The sequence below is a fragment of the Ictalurus furcatus genome, chromosome 6, assembly GCF_023375685.1.
Source record: "Ictalurus furcatus strain D&B chromosome 6, Billie_1.0, whole genome shotgun sequence".
Lineage (NCBI taxonomy): Eukaryota > Metazoa > Chordata > Actinopteri > Siluriformes > Ictaluridae > Ictalurus > Ictalurus furcatus.
The window spans coordinates 17,751,338-17,771,834 of NC_071260.1; the positions used below are offsets into that span (position 1 = coordinate 17,751,338).

Here is a 20,497-nt window from a genome sequence, read left to right on the forward strand (position 1 = left end):
TCTCCTATAATGCCTGATGAGGTTGGAGAATACATGACAAAGGGATCTGAAACCATTCGTCCATACAGAATCTCTCCAGATCCTTCAAATTTCGAGGTTCACGCTGGTGGACTCTCCTCTTCAGTTCACCCCACAGGTTTTCTATGGGTTTCAAGTCAGGGGACTGGGATGGCCATGGCAGGACCTTGATTTTGTGGTCAGTAAACCATTTTTCTGTTGATTTTGATGTATGTTTTTGATCATTGTCCTGCTGGAAGATCCAACCACGGCCCATTTTAAGCTTTCTACCAGAGGCAGTCAGGTTTTCACTTAATATTTGTTGATATTTTATGTCATATTTGAGTCTATGATGCTATGTATCCTAACAAAATGTCCAGGTCCTCTGGCAGAAAAACAGCCCCAAAACATTAAAGAGCCACCAACATATTTAACCGTGGGCATGAGGTACTTTTCCATATGGTTACCTCTCTATGTACTAAAACCACCTCTGGTGTTTATTGCCAAAAAGCTCTATTTTGGTTTCATCTGACCATAGAACAAGACTTATTTGAAGTTCCAGTAGTGTCTGGCAAACTGAACATGCTTGAGTTTGTTTTTGGATGAGAGTAGAGGCTTTTTTCTTGAAACCCTTCCAATGTAGGTGTTGTAGGTGACTTCGGATTGTAGTTTTGGAGACTTTCTGACCGCAAGATGCAACTAAGTTCTGCAATTCTCCAGCTGGGATCCTTGGAGATGTTTTAGCCACTCGAACCGTCCTCTTCACAGTGCATTGAGACAATATAAACACACATCCAATTCCAGGTCGATTCATAACATTTCCAACTGACTGGAACTTCTTAATTATTGCCCTGATGGTGGAAATGGCCATTTTCAATGCTATTTTCTTATAGCCACTTCCCATTTTGTGAAGCTCAACAACCTTTTGTTGCACATCACAGCTATATTCCCTGGTCTTACCCATTGTAATGAATGACTAAGCAAATTTGGCCTATGTGTTACCTCATATTTCTACCCATGTGAAACAGGAAGTCATGGTTGAACAATTTCCTGTTCCTAGTCACCCAGGTGTACTAAAAAGATGTAAAATATCAATGGGAATATACTTCAAATATATTTTTCTCATATAAATCATAGGGGAGCCAATAATTGTTGCACACCTATATTTTACAAATATATATATATATATATATATATATATATATATATATATATATATATATATATATATATATAACAAAAGATCAAAAGGTTACACAGTAAAGACAAATTTTCAGTCATTAAAAAAAATTATATATACACACACACACACACACACACACACACACACACACACACACACACATATATATATATATATATATATATATATAGTGTTAATGTTTCTAGAGTAACCTACATAGGGTCTTGTATGACAGAAGCTCCTCATAAACAGATTTTTAAAATGTGCATAGTTCTTGATATGGTGACGTTTTCTTTGAGAACGAGTATCCAGTGTCAGTGTAACAGTCAACGGAAAAGCTGTAACTTTATGTTTACCAGCACAGGAAAGTCTTCAGGATGGAGGTCTTTGTGGTTTCTCAGTAACATGACAAGATGCATTTTGTTTATAGTGGTTGTAACAACTGATAGGAACTTGTTTCTCAGATGTTCCACAACAAATAATATAACTATAAACTGGTAAATGATGTGGCATTCTTTAATAATAATAAAAAAAATTGTTAGCATTGACAAATTGCTGTGGTACAAGGGGGATAAAACACTTTGTGATGCACCTCACAGTGATGTGTTAGACAGTACTCTGTACCACCACCATAAAAACCCCATATATCTTTGGGAAGAATGATGTTCACTCCTCCAGATACATGTAGAATCTGTGCCTAGGCACAATGAAACAGTTCTCAATGTGGCTTATGGTGTCTCAACACTTTATTAATTAGTTTTTACCCTTAATTTGTTTGTGTATAAGGTACACCTACACATAAAAAAACACATACAAACATATTGCATGAAGTTGATATGATAGGGGTATACCTTTCATTTAACCTTTCTTTCATTAACATATGTCCCACCATGTTCTCATTGTTCATGTTGGTGTCTGTTGGAGAAAGGACATCTCCATGCCTCTCAGCTGATAACATTGGTGTGAACATTGCAAAAGACATCCTCCAGTAACAGAGAGTAGTTGATGGTTTTTACTGCAGGACCTACAGCTTTGCCCTTCCAGTCTATTTCAAACTGCAAATAATAGCAGGACAAATGTAAATAGTGCAAATATACAGAGGCTTGTGTTGACATAACATCTGTTTTTTCCATTAATATACTTTTTAATTGGTCATAATTGGTCACATGTGTTATGAGGCTTCCTGTCAATAGATAAAGATAAAGATAATAGATAAAGCATCAGCAGAAAAACCCTAAGATCTAAGATTCATTAATACTAAGAAGAAATTGCAGATTGTAGTGGCAAGGTAAGCCTGACCACCACGCAGAATGGCAGTTAAATGAAATGAAGTTTATTAAAAAGCTCTGGGTAAATTTCCATTTAATAATGTACTGCAGCAATGACATGATGCCAAAGATGACGTCACTCCTCTTCTACGTATCCAGAAAGCTCCTTGATAAAGGCAGAGTATTCCACTAGTGTGTGGCCTTCTAGTGTAGGCTTAGGCAGTGTAAGAGAAAATGGCTGCAAAATGACATTGACCATCAGAAGGCTGTTAGCAAGTAATGCAAAGCAACAACATGCAAAGCAAAGCCACTCACCTGCCTGTGTACCATAACACACTGCTACAGTCAGAACTCTAAAGCAGGGGTTCTTAAAGTTGTTGTTTTTTCTATAAATCAATCCATGGGCCCTCTCAGTACAGATTTATTTTTAACAGCTGTAAAAACTAAATAAAATAATAATCAGGTCCCTTTGGCTATGTTTCATAAAACCCCAGTTCCGAAAAAGATGGGACAGTATGGAAAATGCTGATAAAAACAAAGAGGAAGTAATTTGTAAATGTACTTTGACTTGTATTTAAACAAAAAACATATAAAGACAAAGTATTTGATGTTTTACCTAATCAACTGCATAGTTTTTTTTTGTTGTTGTTTTTTTTTTTTTAAAGATAAACGTTTCTTTTGAAATTGATGTATGACGCACGTTCCAAAAAAGTTGGGACAAGGGCAATTTAGTACTAATAGCGATGTGACAAGTTGAAATAAGAAGGTGATGTGAAACAGGTGAGGCAATAGTCTAATCATAGTATATAAGGAGCCTCCAAAAAAGGCCTAGTCTTTCAAGAGCAAGGATGGAGTGAGGCTCACCAATCTGCCAACAGATGCGTCAGCGAATAAGCCAACATTTTGAGAACAACATTCCCCAAACACAAATCGGTAGGATTTTGGGCATTTCACCTTCTACACCTTGCACAATATAATTAAAAGATTCAAGGATTCCAGTCAAATCTTGGTGCTTAATGGGCAAGGCCAAAAACTACCTCTGAATGCGCGTGATCTCCGATCCCTCAGACGTCACTGTCTTAAAAACCATCATGAGTCTGTAATGGATATCCTGACATGGCTCGGGAATACTTTGGTAAACCTTTGTCAGCAACACCATTCACCGCTGCATCCACAGATGCAAGTTAAGGCTTTACTACGGAGAGCAGAAGCCATACATCAACACTGTCCAGAAGCGCCGCCGTCTTCTCTGGGCTTCTCAACTTCTCTGCTTCTCAACCGCCGACTTCTCTGTGCTCTGTCTCATCTAAGATGGACAGTAGCACAGTGGAATCGTGTTTTGTGGTCCGACAAGTCAACATTTCAAATAGTTTTTGGACAAAACAGCCGTCGTGTTCTCCGGGCCACAGAGGAAAAGGACCATCCAAGCTGTTATCAGCATCAGGTCCAAAAGCCAGAGTCTGTCATGGTATGGGGGTGTGTCACTGCCCTTGGCATGGGTAACTGGCACATCTGTGAGGGAAGCATTAATGCAGAAAGATATGTACACATTTTGGAGCAACATATGCTGCCATCCAGAGCAGGATCATGCCAAACCACATTCTGCCCGGATAACAAGCGCATGGTTGTGTAAGCAGAGAGTGCGGGTGTTAGCATGGCCTGCCTGCAGTCCTGACCTGTCTCCGATTGAGAATCTGTGGCACATTATGAAGTGCAAAATAAGGCAACAAAGGGCCGGTACAGTTGCACAGCTGAAGAAATGCATAATGGATGAATGGGGGAAAATTCAGCTTGCTAAACTTAAACAACTGGTGTCTTTGGTGTCCAAATGCTTAATAAGTGTTATTAAAAGAAAAGGTGATGTTACACAGTGGTAACTGTCCTAACTTTTTTGGAGTGTGTTGCAGTCATCAGATTTTAAATGAGTGTAGATTTTCAAAGATAAATTCAATTCACAAAGTAAAACATCAAATAATATGTTTTCCATATAGTACAGGGTGAATTGAATTTTCTAATTACTCTTTTTGTTTGGTTTTTTGCATTTTTCCATACTATCCCAACTTTTTTGGAATTGGGGTTGTAGATACCAACTTTGAGAAACACTGCTCTAAAGTACCTGTCTTCTTTCTGATCAAAGATACACACAATAATCACAGAAACACAGAATAATCAAAAGCCCCATCTACTGGTGAAAACACCTAAATTCCCCCTTTTTATGAAAGCAGAGGCAGATGGTTCTGCTTAGACCGTTATGCGCACAGCGCGCTAAATTAAAGGGCTGCAATAAAAAGACTTGACTGGATTTTTCTCAAGGCTGATTTGAATGAGGTGAGGCTTAGAGGTGCCTCTGTGGTAGGTTGAGAGCCAGAGACTGGAACTTTGCCACCTGGCCCTCATTTCCAAACACACTCTCACTTGTGAGTGTGTGAGGCTGTGTCTGCTAATGATGGCAGACAAAGCTTCAAGGGAACACAGTGCATTGGCTCAAAACCTTTTCTAACAAGTCATGTCTAACAAGTCATTGAAACTTCACCTTCTCCAGTTCCTTCAGCTGTATTAACTGGTGTTAACTCACTTTCATAACAGCATCTGGTGGAAGTGGTATGTAGGCATTCTCTCTCCAGTTGATCCCTGACAGGAAAGCGTGATAGTCCACCTTCCCAGACTCATTCTCAAATCTGAATGTCAACATGAGGACAAGAAATGTGACATCTTTCAGAATAAAGATGTGGAAATAAAACTTACAAAAAAAAAAAGAAACTACTTACTTGTGCAGAAGGGCTCTCAAAAGGTCATCGTCCAGTGGCAATTGGAAGGCTTTGCAGATGATCCTAGCTTCTCTGGTGGATAAATGCCCACTTCTTCAAGATAACAAAGAGAAGATTTGGGGGGAAAAAGATTGGTAAAGATACCTAGGTTGGGTGTGAGACTACAGTTGCTTTTCCAGTAACGCCGGGATCAGAAATATCCAGAGACAGACAATCGTAACTTTTTTACTCATTAGACATTAAATTTTTTGTAAATAACTGGGTTTTCCAAAAAGACACATACAAATTAATACATTGTTGTTGCCAGTCATCTATTTGCTACACAGCTCAAGTCTGTGGAAATCATCTGGTTCCAATGCTTCACTTGTACCACTGGAACTAATCACAGCTCCTGATTGTGGAGCCGCGGGGTCTGCAGACTGACGCTGCTCTTCCTCAGGCTTGGTGTTTGGGTTAAACCTCAGTGCCTGGGTGACCATGTCTTTCATGAAATGCACAGACATGCTTATTTCTATATGAAAATATGCATTCGTGCAACACCCTACAACATTTACACACTCTTGTGATTATATCGATTATTTACTCATGATGTGGGGTGAAAAAGAATAGTTTGTGGTCAAGTTTGAGCGAAGCATGAATTAGAACCGAGTTCATAACAAACTGCGAATTGACCAAGGGCCATGCTCCATCTCCTGGTTGTGGATGTAAAATGCAGAGACGTGTAACATAGCTCCTGTTATACCTGTCTCTGTCCTCGTGTGTGAAAGCTCGCAGCATGTCTGAGAAACTCTCAAACTGTTTCTTCTTCAGGTGCGACTGAGCGATGGCCAGCATGAGACCCACGTCCAGCTCAGGCTGCTCTCTCACCGAGTAGATACGGCCTAGCATCATAATCTCATGCTCCGACAGCTGACCGTCCATATCTGCCAACAGAGACCTGTAGGGACACACAGGCACTCAGCTGCTCAATCACATGGAGCAGTGTCTGACGAGACATGCATGGAGAATATGCAGTGTTTTCACTTGTATGGATTAGTGAAAATACGGACACATGCAGTCTGTGAAGTAAGCAGGATTGGACAGGAGAGTGTGAGAGTTTCTTTCTGCTGTTTTGGAAATGTGAATTCCCTGCATACTTGCCTAGGTGCTTTATGTGATCATGTCAGCTAAATGGGAAAAATGATAATGTTCATGTGCTTATTCAATACATATTCTGAGTTTAGCTCCTTACCTGAAAGACTCATAAGGAATGAAGCCAGTGTTGCTTGAGTCACTTAATGCCAGGAACCGTTTGATTTCTTTTTGCTTCTCTTCAGGAATTGACTTTAACTTGCTCAAAATGGTGCCAGCGTTGGCCCTAGGGAACTATACAAGAATAATAACCAAAGCACATCTGTGAATAACAGTAATTAAAGCATATTTTCCATCTGCAAAGTACTATATGAGGGATAAGACTAACCATAAGACAATACAAGTAAAGGATTTAAACTAAGACTGAATATGAATGAGTGCTGAATGTACATTACCTCTTCTGCATGCTGTTCCATATATTTGAAAGCATACTCATCAGCATCGACTAACTGGAAAGGCTGGTTGTTTATACTGAGTCTGGCTCCCACGTACAAGTCCTGAGCTTTGTAGTACTCAGACATCTCACTCTTAAAGAGCTCCTGTCCTGGCTTCTTCACACGGCTTCTCTCCAGGAATTTACCTCCAATAACTCCTTCAGTATAATATGTGCATATTTGTATCAGTTTATTCTGTAACTGCATTAGGAATTTAACAACTGAAGGGTTTCATTCAAAGTGCAATATATATTTTTTTTTAAAAAATTTTCAAATGGGTAGTGTTTCCTTTAAATGTATTTAATCGCAGGTATGTGTTGGCAGTACAACACATTTTTGTATACAAAAAAAAATGATGAATTGTACTTCAATTTCAAAGTATCTTACAGAAATAAAACCATTGCTGAATTAAATATATAAATTAATGTACAGTATATACAGAACAGTCAAGAATATCAGTACTGATGGAATACCAATAACAATTTAGGCAAGTCGACTATAAAGATTTAGGATCAATGGTTGTGTTTATATTGTTAAAAAAGTCTGATTGTTAGATCAGACTGCTCCGCATGACCTTACTTCCATTGCTGCCTTCTCAAACAATCCCACAATTATCACAAATGATTAAAGATCCAATAATTGCACAGCCTATATAAACAGTCTGAAATAGTTTTTGCTGACCAAATTGATATGAAGTTTGTTATAACCACTGGGTGCGATATGTATTATTGCAGGGCACACACTGGCTTAGTGGTTAGCATGTCCACCTCACACCTCCAGGGTTGGGGATTCGATTCCCGCCACTGCCCTGTGTGTGTGGAGTTTGCATGTCCTCTCTGTGCTGCAGGGGTTTCCTCTGGGTACTCCACTTTCCTTCCCCAGTCCCAAGACATGTATGGTAGGCTGATTGGCATGTCCAAAGTGTCCGTAGTGTATGAATGGGTGTGTGAATGTGATTGTGCCCTGTGATGGATTGGCACCCGTCCAGGGTCTACCCTGCAGTCTACCCTGCTGATGCTCCATGGGATAGGCTCCAGGTTCCCTGCGGCCCAGTAGGATAATCGGTATAGATGGATGTATTATTGCATTATATTTTATTACACTGCTTGCTTGTAATATGATCAGACATAATTAATACATACAGTATATGTATAGTGGCATTGTAAGCATTCATTTAATAAAACAATGTTTTTTTAACTTAAAAAAAGACTGAACCGTTGAGAAATTTGAAAAAGCAATGAGTGACAATAAGATGGGGAAGATGGGGGCATACCCAAGTTCCTCTGAGTGGGTTCAAACACTGATATAGTGTCATCACTGAGGTAGAAGGAGATGATGAATGTGCGGTCCATGTCAGTAGGGTTGTCTGTCAGCATCTTGCCCACAAATCTCAGTACATGGCTCACCAGGCCCTGCCTGTCAGAAGTAATACAATATAACATTTTGACTTATATTACCAACAACCAATATATATACTAAAGCTGAAATAGAATAATCAAATACTAATCTTGTACCAATGCCTAAATGCTTAATGGCAGTACAGACTAGAGACCAGCCTTGTCTTCCATCCATTACTGCACACATCCAGAATGGAAAAGGACAAGTAGAACAGACAGGGAACTTAACCCCAATTCAGATCATTCAAATGCTCAGGGAGATGTTGGTGTGTTGATTACTTTTAATATTCATACTGTTAAAAGCTGGAATGAAGTGTTCAGCTTGTCCTGAGGGAACTTACTCCAGAAAGCATGTGGTTACCTGTCTTTTTCCATTAGCTTCCTGAAGTCTTTCTGAGGGGGTTTGGGCAGGAGCCCCTGGCAGGAGCGAATGGAGTCCTCCTCCGATCCAAAGCCAGTGTAAGGAGGGACCTGGACAGCTGCTTTAGCTGGTGGTGGGGCCTTATACTCCACAGGAGTGAAGTCCTCTAAAAGGAACACACACACACACACACTCACTCACACACACATGATGTGCTAATACAGAGTGCACTTCCGCTCATGGTGGCCTCTCTACATTACTCATCTGCCGTTTGAGCAGTCTCAGCAGGATGGAAATCGGTTTTCATTTTCACCCATACATCATTAGATTAATGAAAAACATCATCAGTAAAAGAAAACTAAAAGTACCATAGCTAAGCTGTGAGGTGTAATGGAGACAAGCAAAATTTCTTTTCATCACAATTGAACAACACTGACGTCTGAACTCAACACTGACATCATGTGGTCACACTCACATAAAACACACTTGACCAGATGTAGTCAGTTCCCAAACACAGGCTGAGCCTTGAACACTCCTAGTTTTACTTTACACTTGAACTGTTACTGATTACGTTTTGGATGTTTTCCACAGCACTGTGACTTGAACTTACCGATGCCGTATTTGGAACGATAATACTCTTTGGTGAAGTTATCGCAGTCACAAATCATCACTCTCCGGCCCCAGACGTTAATGACCCCTCCTATGGTCAGGTCACAATCTTTGTAGAACTCCTCATGTATAGCACCAGTCTGAAACCATACACATATACAATTAACAGTTTAATCTCAGTTTAATCTGCCTTTTCTAAATTTACAGCTAGCTAACGAATAAACATGCTATGATGGTACTTGAGAAATGAGAGCATTAAGAACTAAAACCATGATAGATGTAATCTAAGTGTATTTAGAATAGTTTACACACTAGTGACATTTTTTATGACTCATTTATAACTTACTTTGAGGCTGTCCAAAATGTAGCGACCCCCATGTCCCACTGGCCCAAATACATTGAGGACAGTACGGTCTGTTATTTCTCCAGGCAGGCGTTTGGGAGTAGGAGCATGCTGTTCAGGAAAAACAAGCGAAAATAACTGCAGTACATTTTCGAAATATTGGCTGAAGATGTCAGATAATTAAAATATATCGTAAAAAGGCTATTATTTTCACACCAGGGGGATTTGCACAAACCTTTCCGTTGACATTTAGAGCAATAGAAAAGTAGTAGAATTTCAGACTTCCAGACAGCATGACAGGATAAGTTAAGGACAAACTGATACTAATATAATAACGCTCCATCCAACGTTTCCGTGTCCAACGTTTTTTTTTTTCTTTTCAAAATGGATTTCGAGAGCAGAGAGAGAGAAAAAAAAATGCTTTGGGGAGTCTGATGCTGTGTCAGCCTTGTCAGTCAAGATGAGTGCAAGGCATAGGTGATGGATAAGCTCATCCAAGCAGAAGACGAGACAAAGAGAGGAGAGGTGGCTGGAGTGCTTTGTCTTGCTTTTTGTTCCAGTAATGATGGAAGTTACAGCACAGTGGCTTGTATGTCTGTAGTCTAATAACAGAAATAACAGAGGCTTGAATGCCAATAGTGCATTGTTCTCTTCCAGTAATGATGGAATTTAGATGAGTGTGTCAGCATATAAGTCACGGTACTCCAACAGTTCCATCACTATTGGACTAGAACAGTAGACTACTGGCAACAAGCAGCCCTGTGTCTGTGCAGGATTTTAAGCTTTTCGTTGAACAGAAAAAAGTCGATGGTACAACAGTGTCTCTGCTAATACCCATTCTGTAAAAATGTTCACCTCAATATAAGTGGTAGCATTTCATAATGGTGAAAAAAAGCAACACTTCTCGTGTGATACAGAAGGTACCGAACATGGCTGCGAATACATGCAAAAAATACAATTATGATTTTTCACTACTAAATCATAACATATGAGATCTGGCCACACACCTTTGGAAGCTTGCTCCTGTGTAAAAATGTAGGAGTAGTATCTCGGCCAGAGTTTGGATATCTGACTTCTAGTATTTCTATGGTGTCATCTGCCAAGAAGTAGTGCAGGATCAGTTCTCTGGGGTCTCCAAACATGCTTTGGGTATCATCCCAGTAGCAATAAAAACGCAGAACATTGCGGTCATGGTCGAGGAACTGCTTTAAGGTATCCTGCCGCTCATACGGGCGCAGTGGCTTCATGCTGTCCTCCAGCTGTGAAAGTAAAGGACACTGTCTTAGTACACACTACTGATATTCCATTTCAAGAAGCGACCAGTTTAGAGACAGCCACATGCTTACCTCCTGACGAAGTTTTGTATAAGGGTCTGTCGGTGTTGCACCAAGGGCGTTGAGACGCACACCCATTTTCCTCAGGAAGTTGTGTGTGAAAGGATCGCAGTCTGTTATCATAAAGGTCCTGGAGTATAAAACCATCTCCTGGTTGATATTAAAATGGTGCAAATTGTAAAACTGGTCATCATCAGGAGGTGGGAGAGGAATGCGATGGCGACGGATAAGTGTTCCTGCATGGAAAGAGGACAGCTTAATTACAAGTGGATTACTCAAAATTGTCAATGATTTGTCATTTGAAGGAGTTACCTTGTGGAATGCCACTGTTTTTTAGCTCTGGCTCCACAACCTGTATGGTGTCATCTTCCAAGTAGAAATAAATCTTACATTGTCGAATCCTATAAGTTTCCTCTCTGCTCTGAGTAACAGCTTCTTGGAAATATGCATTGAAGCAAAGAGCCTAAAGCAACAGGAGGATGTCTGAATAGTATTTGCATATTTATATATATCACACACTTTTTTTGGTAAAATGATAAAACTGGTTTTCTTTTATTTTCAAACCTGCTTGTCAAATGCTACCCAGGAGGGGGCCTCACTGCCTTCTCCTTTGGGAAACACTGAGTATTTAGGTCGTGCTCTTTGGCCCAAGAGCAGTTCTCCTCCAATGCCAGGCTTCTCTGCTCCCACCATCAATGGCATGCCATTGAAGTAATCAAAATGCTGAGACTTGTGAAACTTTTCTTTTCCCAGCTAAAGAAGAGATCAGGTTATTGAAAGACTTTTAAGCAGGGTTTTCATACAATACAATTTGCAATAGGTTAGACTGGGCTAAACACGCCTTTGTAATTTTAACAGTAAGAACGGTTTTGTGCACAGGGGTATTATCAGGCTGGAACAGGACTGGACCCCTTAGTTCCACTGAAGGGAAACTGTAATGCTACAGCAACAAAGACATCCTATACAACTGTGTATGTATACTTCCAACTTCGTGGCAACAGTTTGGAGAAGAAATACACATGGATTTATTGGTCAGGTGTCCACAAACCTTTGGCCATATAGTGTGTATAATTATGATACACAGTACTGTGCAAAAATCCTATGAGGCACCATAAATGTTCTCATACAGTTTTATTGTATTAGATGTTTATTTTATGACTTCTGCATTATTGGGGCAGAAGAAAAAAAACAAGAATAACAACATTTCAGATTTCCATACATGACTTTTCCAACTTAAATTAAATGTTACAAACGATGTTTGTAAATGGCGCACTTATACAGCGCTTTTATCCAAAGCGCTTCACACTGTGTCTCATTCACCCATTCACACACACACCAATGGTAGCACAGCTGCCATGCCAGGCGCTAACTTGCCATCAGGAGCAACTTGGGTCAGTGTCTTGCCCAAGGACACTTCGGCATGTGGAGTCATGTGGGCCGGGAATCGAACCGCCAACCCTACGATTAGTGGACAACCCGCTCTACCGCCTGAACCCCAGCCGCCCATGTATATAATTTAAGAAAGTAACATATTACGTAATAGGCCACTTATGAAACTCTATGAAGTGTTGTTACGCTCTCCATTGTATTTCTGCTTGCTCTATGTGCCATCCGTGTCTAGTATGTCGGTAGTAGGATTGGTGTATTTTGTCTCCGCCCCCTTCTCTAGGCCTTGCCCACTTTATGCGTCACGTTCCGGTTTGCCACTGGATGATCACCACGCCTGCTCCGGCCTAGTGCGATAGGATTGTTTGGCTGCACGTTTCCGGAGGTGTACTTAAGCCTCGTGAGTCTCCATCCCGTGGCAGATCATTGCAGTTACTTTGTATATGTTGATTTTGCGTGTGTGTGTCCTCCTGCCGGTTATTAACTTTGTTTATATGCTCTGCCCCTTCGAGTGGTACACTTATATATTTTTGTTAACTCACACACTAATAGTCACCTTTGGAAATAGTGCACTGGCATTAGTGGTTAGTAGGAAGTCGGCGTATGTTGACTGGTTTTTCTCCTGGTTTTGGGTTAGCTTGGGAGTGAGGAAAGAAAGTGTTTTTTGTTTTCTTGTAGGATAGTTAGTTTCTAGAGGGAAATTTTGTTTATTATTTTGGCCTGGTCGGCTTCTGATGTTATATATTATATATATACCTTTTGTATATTATATATATGTCTATATATATATATATATATATATATATATATATATATATATATATATATATACACATATATATATATACATACATATATATATATATATATATATATATATATATGTATATGTATGTATGTATGTATATATAATATATATATATATATATATATATATATATATATATATATATATATATATATATATATATATATATATATAGACATATAGATATAGATAGATAGATAGATAAGGTAAGGTGAGAATAAAAAAGACATATAACATTCCCCTTGTAAAATCCAACCAATACTAGCAATACAGACCAGCTGGCTAAAATAATAGGAGAGTTAAACCTGTCTTGATTTGAGGTACAGCTTATTGTAATTAATTTTCATTTAAAATGTAAACAGATGTTGTGTTTAAACTCACATTTTTGTTGAGCGAATGTCCAGGGAACACCGGTAAAGCCATTTTAAATGGGATGATAAAAGTCCGCAGAAAACTGCTGAACACTAGCGGTTTGTTAACTACTCACGTTCCTATAGCGACGCTAAGTTTGCAACTTCAGTTGCTAGGAGACACAGATCACGTGCTCACGGACCTTCATCAGCGCTGTCTGTGTAGCGTACACATTTATTCAGTCGGTATATGTAGGCTATTTTATGCAGGGACTATGCACATTATTTACATACAGCACATTGTCGTCATTATTATTATTATTATTATTATTATTATTTTAGCGGTATTTGACTCTTTCTTTCCAATCCAAACCCTTCTCATTGCAACATGAGAGAGATGTATATTAATCATAGGTAGGAATTTATTTATTGTCTGAGATTTCCTCAAAGTGCATACAGTGGAAATTAAGTTTGCACACCCCTGTTAAAATGGCAGGTTTTTGTGATGTAAAAAATTAAATCAAGATCAATCATATCAGGTCTTTTTTTTTTTTCTAACATTAATATGATATAGCAACCGGGGTAGATTTAATGATTTTGGGGCCGTAAGCAAAATGTAGAAATGTGGCCCTCATTTCAGTGTTTTAACATCGATGTTTAAATTGTCAACATATGTTATTTAGCATTAATAGTAATAATCAGGGGTGGACAGGGACTAAAAAGTGGCCCTGGACTTTCTGTCCCTGAGCGGACCACCACACCCAGCCCACATACACTCATAAATTAAGCATCCTGGTGGCATTTTAGTGTATGGATTTTTAGAAAAACATTATTAATTAGCGAAAAGTAAAAACAAAACTTTCTTAATCATAAGTTTATGCAAAGTTTTAGGGGCCCTTGGTAGCTCGAAGGCAATTGCTGATCTTTGCCTAATGGTAAGTCTGCCCCTGATAGCAACCAACAAAAATCTGTTTGCACAAGTGTGAGAGTTGTCAGAGTTTATTAATCACAGTCAAACTCATGTATGAAAGTAATTATTGTACAGCTGTCACCAATTAAGTGATTCTGATTAACCCCAAATAAAGACAAACTGTTTCTGTAAGATTTTCTGGACATCTTCTTGGTTTCATCCGACTGCAGAAGCCATGGCACACAAAGAGCACACAAAGTATACTTGATCAAAAGTATACTTGATCATTGTCAAAAGGTATCGATCAGGAGAGGGGTACAAAAGAATTTCCAAAACGTTAGATGTACCATGGAACACCGTGATGGCCATCAAGTGGAGATAATGGGGCACCACAGTGACATCACCAAGAACATGACATCCCTCCAAAATAGACAAAAGGCAAACAGGCTACCAAGAGACCTATTAAAGGATCTGCAGGAATATGTGCCAAATACTGGTCACTCCCTGCATGTAACAACAATCTCTCATATTCTTCACATGTGTGGGCTGTGGGGTAAGTTGGATAGACATAAGCTCATTCTCATGAAAACCCCCTAAATTGCTCTAAACCATGTGGCAAAATGGTCTGATGAGACCAAGGTAGAACTTTTTGGCCATGAGATATGTTTGGCATAAAAACAAGACAGCTTATCACCCAAAGAACACAATACCCATGATGAAGCATGGTGGTGGCAGTATCATGCTACGGGGCTGAGTCTCTGCAGCTGGCACTGGAGCTATAGTCAAGACAGAGGGAAAAATGGATAACTCCAAATACCAATACATTTTGGCACAAAACCTGCAACACTATGTTAGCTGGAGATGAAGAAAAATGCCACCTTTTAGCACAATAATAACCCAAATCACAAGTCAACAAAGGTATGGCTGCAGAAAAATATTATCAATGTTTTGGAATGGTCCAGTCAGTGCCCAGGACTAAATCCCATCAAAAACCTGTGGACCGTCGTTTGAAGATGACTGTGCCCATGAGATCCCCTCACACTGTGTTAGATCTAGAGCATTTTTGCAAGGAAAAGTGGAATAAAATTGCCCAATCAATATGTGCTAAGTTGGTAGACTCCTACCTAAAAAGACTGAGTGCTGTATTACAAGCAAAAGGTGCTTTAACAAAGTAAACCCCCCCCCCCCAAACATTTATGTTTTTCATTCGAATTTTGTTGGTTGCTACATTATATGCAGAGAAAGATTTGACATAATTTATCTTGTTTACAATCATATTGGTTTTACATCACAAAAACCTGCAATTTTAACAGGGGTGTGTAGAATTTTTATATCCACTGGCCGTCCTGTAACGTTGCATTTGTATAAAACTCTCTCACTTCCTCTATTATTGCTCCATGGTCCAATACAAGCTAATGTAGCCTCACTATTATATATAATAACCAATGCTATCTTCTTCATATTCTGGCCACAGAACATTTCCATGCCCATGTTCTCAACATAAAAAATAAAAATTGAACAATACATTATTTCTTTACAAAAATGGAAAAAGCATTGGTAGTTATATCATCTTCATGGAAAGAAAATTAAGATTTTTCTGTGGACTTCACTTACCAAATTCGGTAATGTAGATCCTGTATCACAATATTGCTGTATGGCAAAGTGCATTCTTTTTATTTTTATTAAACCATTCCAAAATGTTATGCCAGACATTTGGTAGTTTTAGTATGCACCCAAAATGCAGTGTTGAATAATTAGAAATGTGCAAAGCTCTCACGAGGGTGGCCTACAATTATGTTAAATGTGGGAAAGAGGATTGTAGGAGATTTAAATGACTTCATTCAAGTACATATGCACAACTCCTAAAAAGGCCAGGCAGTGAATAGGTTTTCTTAAAATGCTCAAAAAGATCCAGATGAATGGTGTGGTGCCGTATGGAAACAACATGCAATTGATGAAGTTATGATATTCATAAACAAAGCACAAATAAATCTTCAGCATTAGTAGATTTATGTTACTACACATATGATTCAAACTTCAAACACTGACAGAATCAGCACATAGTTACAACCCGCTAGCTTTGGGATGGGAAGTTTTGTTTTTTTTGTGTGCTGTGCCATATTTTGTGTGCAGGTCCGAACTCCCGCCCAGACTTTCCAGCTTGCCCTAACTAGCCTTGCTCCAGCCTCCCAGGATGACATCACTGAGCGGCGGCCATATCTGAAGAGGAAGAAGAGTGAGGATGGTGTGGGATGTTGGAGGTGGATACGTGTGATTTGTTGCTAGAAGATTGTTTGCCCTTTCTATATTCACAATTCTATATTCTGACTGCTGCTCTGGGTTTTGACTCTTGCCTGGAGGTTGACTGTGATTTTGGTTGTTCCTGTATCTGGTTGTGTATACTCTTCACCACTGTATACACATTGACTTGGTTCACTGGCGGTAGGGGTGTGGCTACCATTTCTTTTGGGAGAGGGTCCTTTTGTCTCTGTTTTTGGCTTAGGGTGTTAAGGAAGTATTTGTATTTTCTTTTTAGGTAAGCTAGCTACCTAACAATAGAATCCTTTTGTTTACTATTTTGGCTTTGGCCCACCCTGAAGTTATGCCTGGTTTGGTTTTTGTAGAGTTGTATGTATATAATTCTGTGTTTTACAATACACCACAATTTTGTTTTGAACAACCTTGTTGTGGTATTATTCCTGGCTCCCTCATTTTTAAAGGTCAAATTCCATTGAATCCCGAGCTGGTTATTCTGTGCGGCCTAACCTAGACTGGGTCGTAACAACATAGTGTTTATGAATAAAATACATCAAGAAACAAACAAAAAGATACACTGCACTGTCCCAAAAGCAGTATAAATATGCAAGCAATTCATTATTTCAGTACAGTTCAACTCAGGCCTACTCCATGACATTGAGACACAAACAGCCCCGGATCAGTGTTCATTTTTCTACAACACTACCAATCAAATTTGGCATAAAAATGGCTCATACCATAGCAGTCCTATTATTTACAAGATATCACTGCTGTGCATCTTCTTCTTTCTTAGACATGCAGATAGCTGAGAAGTCAAACTATGTTTCCCAACTCTACCCCAAACCAACCGATACTGCAAAATTTATTAGGTTTACGTCTCCGTAATACAGCAATAAAATAAAAATACATAATAGAATATCTCTGGGTAAGGAGTGTCCATTTGTATAGGAGGTCCAGCTGTGACTTATGACGCTAGACCCAGCAGAAATCCTCCAAGAAATCCGGTTGAAACAACTACATTCCTCTTCACAAATTCTGTAGACTGCAAAACAATAATATAAGCATTTCTGCAGCTAGTGTTATAAAAAAATTATCAAAAAAAAACAAAAACACATCAACGGAGCATTTGAAAATTCCAATATTATGTTCTACCTGTTAAATGTGAGATTAAAAACGTAATGGTACTTTTACTTCTTGGGTCTCACCTTTCTGTTTATAATACAATCATACACAAACATTTGAAGCAACAATTTCATTCATTATATAACCACTTTCTGTGACCATGACCCCACTAGGATTTTTTGTGCCTGTTCTAGATCAACATTAGGTCTTTTGCATTGCATAAGTAAAACTGTATTCTTTTATAAACATAAACAAGATAAAATATACCTATTTCAAAATTTCATGATTATACTGAGCATTCTAAACATTTTCATGCATTCTAAATATTACCAGAAGATGTTACATTTCATTATAATAATTTTTTTTACATTTTATTTTGTATTCTCACGTTACATTATTTGTTTCTCTAGTAATACTATAGAAGCAGTGTTAGGTCCTAAGCAATTAAATATTTTTAGAGTTCTTTTCAATTGTGAATCTACCTCTTCGATAAATGAATTCAGCTCTGGTGCTGCTTTGTTGGCCTTCTTCTTCAGATGCTTTTTTGCTTTATTAACATCCTTCTTTACTTTCTTCCAGTCCACCTGCACATACCCGCTGTGATTGGCAATCTGAAAATGATAATCACGTTTCTTTATCAGTGGTTACTGCAGCATATCTATGTATAAAGTTTACGTTTTCCCATGAAGAAAACAGTATTTGAAACGTGTGAAGTTGGGCTCACTTGTAACAAAAGAAATCCTCCGCCCACTGCAGTTGCGGCAATTTTCCCAACCTTCTGGAAGAGATAACCAGCACACCTAGGATCCAGACAAAATACCTTTACGTTTGTTTCTGTTAATATTTTGCCAGTTATTGTGCTCTCATACAAACACAGCAGCATACTGTTACAAGTGCTCTCTTTCTATGTTTTCGTATAATGAATCACTTGAACGGCAGGCATACTCATGTTCTTCTACTTGATCATGAGAGAAATGATATGAGGAAGCATTTGAAGGTGCATGATTTCTATGTTTACCATCCTGTTACGCCACCCATCATGATCTGTGTGGCTACTGAATACTTCTCAGCGATGGGTCCGGTGTTGCTCCCGAAAACTCGACTCCACCACTGATGTCGTCGTGCATATTCAGTGATGTCCACCACCTCATACAGCTCATCTTCGCTCTCCGCCTCTGTGTATGGATTAAATAAGAACGTTTCAGACATCCACCGTTGGATTCGCTGTTTAGTTTTAAGCATCAAGGAATCAGTAGTGCTTCATGTTTGGAAGTGTATGTGTTTCTCCAGATGACAAAACATGTGGAATAACAGACAAAGATTAGAAAACTTTTAAACATTTTCCCTAATTGTTCGGTGGAAGCCTCATCTTACAACCCTAACATAGCTACTCCTCTTCACATATCGACGGCGTGACAATGAAGTAAAAACAAATCTAACCATTTATCATAACACCTTTTCCCATCTTAGACATGTTTTTGCAAGTAAAACCATCACTATCAACACTATGACACTTCAAACTAAATCCGTCATATTGTCTGGTGCCCTCGAATAGCAGACAATATGAAACTCTTATTGCAAATAAACTGAAGACCAACATTCCAATGTGTACATCATCTATACTCTATCTAACTTTGGTGAGCAGCAGATAATCATGGCAAAGATAACCAGAATGCATACGATAAAAAATAAAATAATGCTATTAAATTTACACTCGGGGCTATCTATTCTACAGTATAACACGAAATGCTTGTAAAAACAAACAAACAAACAAATAAGAAAGAAATGAAGCTGACCCCTGAGATAACACGCCGACTACAACGACTATTTTCTCTATATTCCCCGACACCGACACCGATGAGAACCAGTCAAGCGGATCAATCAAGGAACGCTTCGTTTCAAGATTTAGTGGTACCATTTGTAATTTACCTTCTCCACGATCCGCCATTTCATACAGCTACAGCGCTGTTGACAACCGTTGCGTCTCCCAAGGCGCATGCGCAGTGCGCGACCGAATCGCGGAAGTGATTCCTTCCCATAATGCCCAGTTTCTGAGCTGGAGCAAAGAAAGTGGCGATGTTGATTGGAACTGGTTGTGAATCATAACATTACAAAACGTACATTTGAATCATGTTAATGCATACGATTTACAGCATAATTCGTAATCTCGTTATTTATCCTCCAACTGTATATAGTATATCGTTTACAGCTACCTTTATTTGGATTAGTAAAAAGCAAAAGCCATGTGCAAATATATAAAGAAATGAGAGCACAGTCGTGTACAGAAAAAAAATAGATAGAGTATATTGCAGGTTCTGCATTGATCTAGGACGTTAAAGAAATGTATATAGATATGCATAGTATGAAATTAGATGGTATCATGAAAAGAACTGGACAACTGAAGGATGGTACAACATGCCAGTTTAAACATCAACATGGATGTAGCAGGTTGCCATTACAAAGCTACTGGTTCATGTAGATGGTAGCAGCATTTACGTTTTAAAACCTTCCGTGGTGTGTGCATTGTAATGCTAACAAATGCACCTCAGACAACCTTATAAACAGTATTGAACACCTCTTACATTGTGCTTGGTATTTCAGTCCAGTTACAGCTCAAACAGAATGAAACATGGCATTATGAAACACTTTCACTTAATAGGGCACTTGCCAGAATGTCATGGCAGCCCTTCTCTTTCGTTTTATTCAAACCATGGAGCTGTGAAGCTGTGAGGTTGTGAGGTGAATATTTCCTGCCGCACCACTCTGCCACCGTGACAGTTTTTCATGGTCCCCCCATGCACATTTATGTGTATGTAATACAATTTCTATTTTGTGCCACA

The 20,497-nt window shown here is 38.9% G+C and overlaps 2 protein-coding genes across 7 annotated transcripts; both read right to left on the reverse strand.

Annotated features, from left to right (window-relative positions):
• Positions 1-1,908: 1,908 nt before the first annotated feature.
• Positions 1,909-13,528, reverse strand: efhc2 (EF-hand domain (C-terminal) containing 2). Of its 5 annotated transcripts, XR_008386124.1 has the most exons (17): positions 13,401-13,528; positions 11,390-11,578; positions 11,138-11,288; positions 10,838-11,061; positions 10,499-10,750; positions 9,495-9,602; positions 9,150-9,288; positions 8,540-8,705; positions 8,055-8,197; positions 6,743-6,939; positions 6,448-6,581; positions 5,959-6,153; positions 5,217-5,309; positions 5,024-5,126; positions 3,486-3,960; positions 2,764-2,891; positions 2,492-2,686 (listed from the first exon to the last, which is right to left on the reverse strand). XR_008386124.1 is itself a non-coding variant. In XM_053626820.1 (15 exons), exons 1-15 carry the CDS (start codon positions 13,440-13,442, stop codon positions 2,125-2,127), a joined length of 2,247 nt encoding a protein of 748 aa, XP_053482795.1. In that variant the 5' UTR covers positions 13,443-13,528; the 3' UTR covers positions 1,909-2,124. The 5 variants fall into 5 exon arrangements, 3 of the variants coding, with proteins under 3 accessions (XP_053482795.1, XP_053482796.1, XP_053482797.1); XR_008386123.1 differs by having other exon boundaries at positions 2,764-3,960; XM_053626820.1 differs by lacking the exons at positions 2,492-2,686; positions 2,764-2,891; positions 3,486-3,960 and adding an exon at positions 1,909-2,235.
• Positions 13,529-16,272: 2,744 nt separating this feature from the next.
• fundc1 (FUN14 domain containing 1) lies at positions 16,273-19,659 on the reverse strand. 2 transcript variants are annotated; one of them, XM_053626824.1, is made up of 5 exons: positions 19,587-19,659; positions 18,676-18,832; positions 18,382-18,457; positions 18,140-18,268; positions 16,273-16,499 (listed from the first exon to the last, which is right to left on the reverse strand). In XM_053626824.1, exons 1-5 carry the CDS (start codon positions 19,603-19,605, stop codon positions 16,446-16,448), a joined length of 435 nt encoding a protein of 144 aa, XP_053482799.1. In that variant the 5' UTR covers positions 19,606-19,659; the 3' UTR covers positions 16,273-16,445. The 2 variants fall into 2 exon arrangements, with proteins under 2 accessions (XP_053482799.1, XP_053482798.1); XM_053626823.1 differs by lacking the exon at positions 16,273-16,499 and adding an exon at positions 17,128-17,577.
• Between the last annotated feature and the right edge of the window lie 838 nt (positions 19,660-20,497).

Coding starts and splice junctions, on each gene's coding strand:
- efhc2 (XM_053626820.1), bottom strand. CDS start 13,442: ATGGCTTTACCGGTGTTCCCTGGACATTCGCTCAACAAAAAT. Junction 9,289..9,494: donor ACATTTTGGACAGCCTCAAA/GTAAGTTATAAA, acceptor GTATGGTTTCAG/ACTGGTGCTATACATGAGGA. Junction 6,154..6,447: donor ATTCCTTATGAGTCTTTCAG/GTAAGGAGCTAA, acceptor GTGTCCCTACAG/GTCTCTGTTGGCAGATATGG.
- fundc1 (XM_053626823.1), bottom strand. Junction 18,269..18,381: donor GAGGATTTCTTTTGTTACAA/GTGAGCCCAACT, acceptor TATCATTTTCAG/ATTGCCAATCACAGCGGGTA. Junction 17,578..18,139: donor TGAATTCATTTATCGAAGAG/GTAGATTCACAA, acceptor ATTGTTTTGCAG/TCTACAGAATTTGTGAAGAG.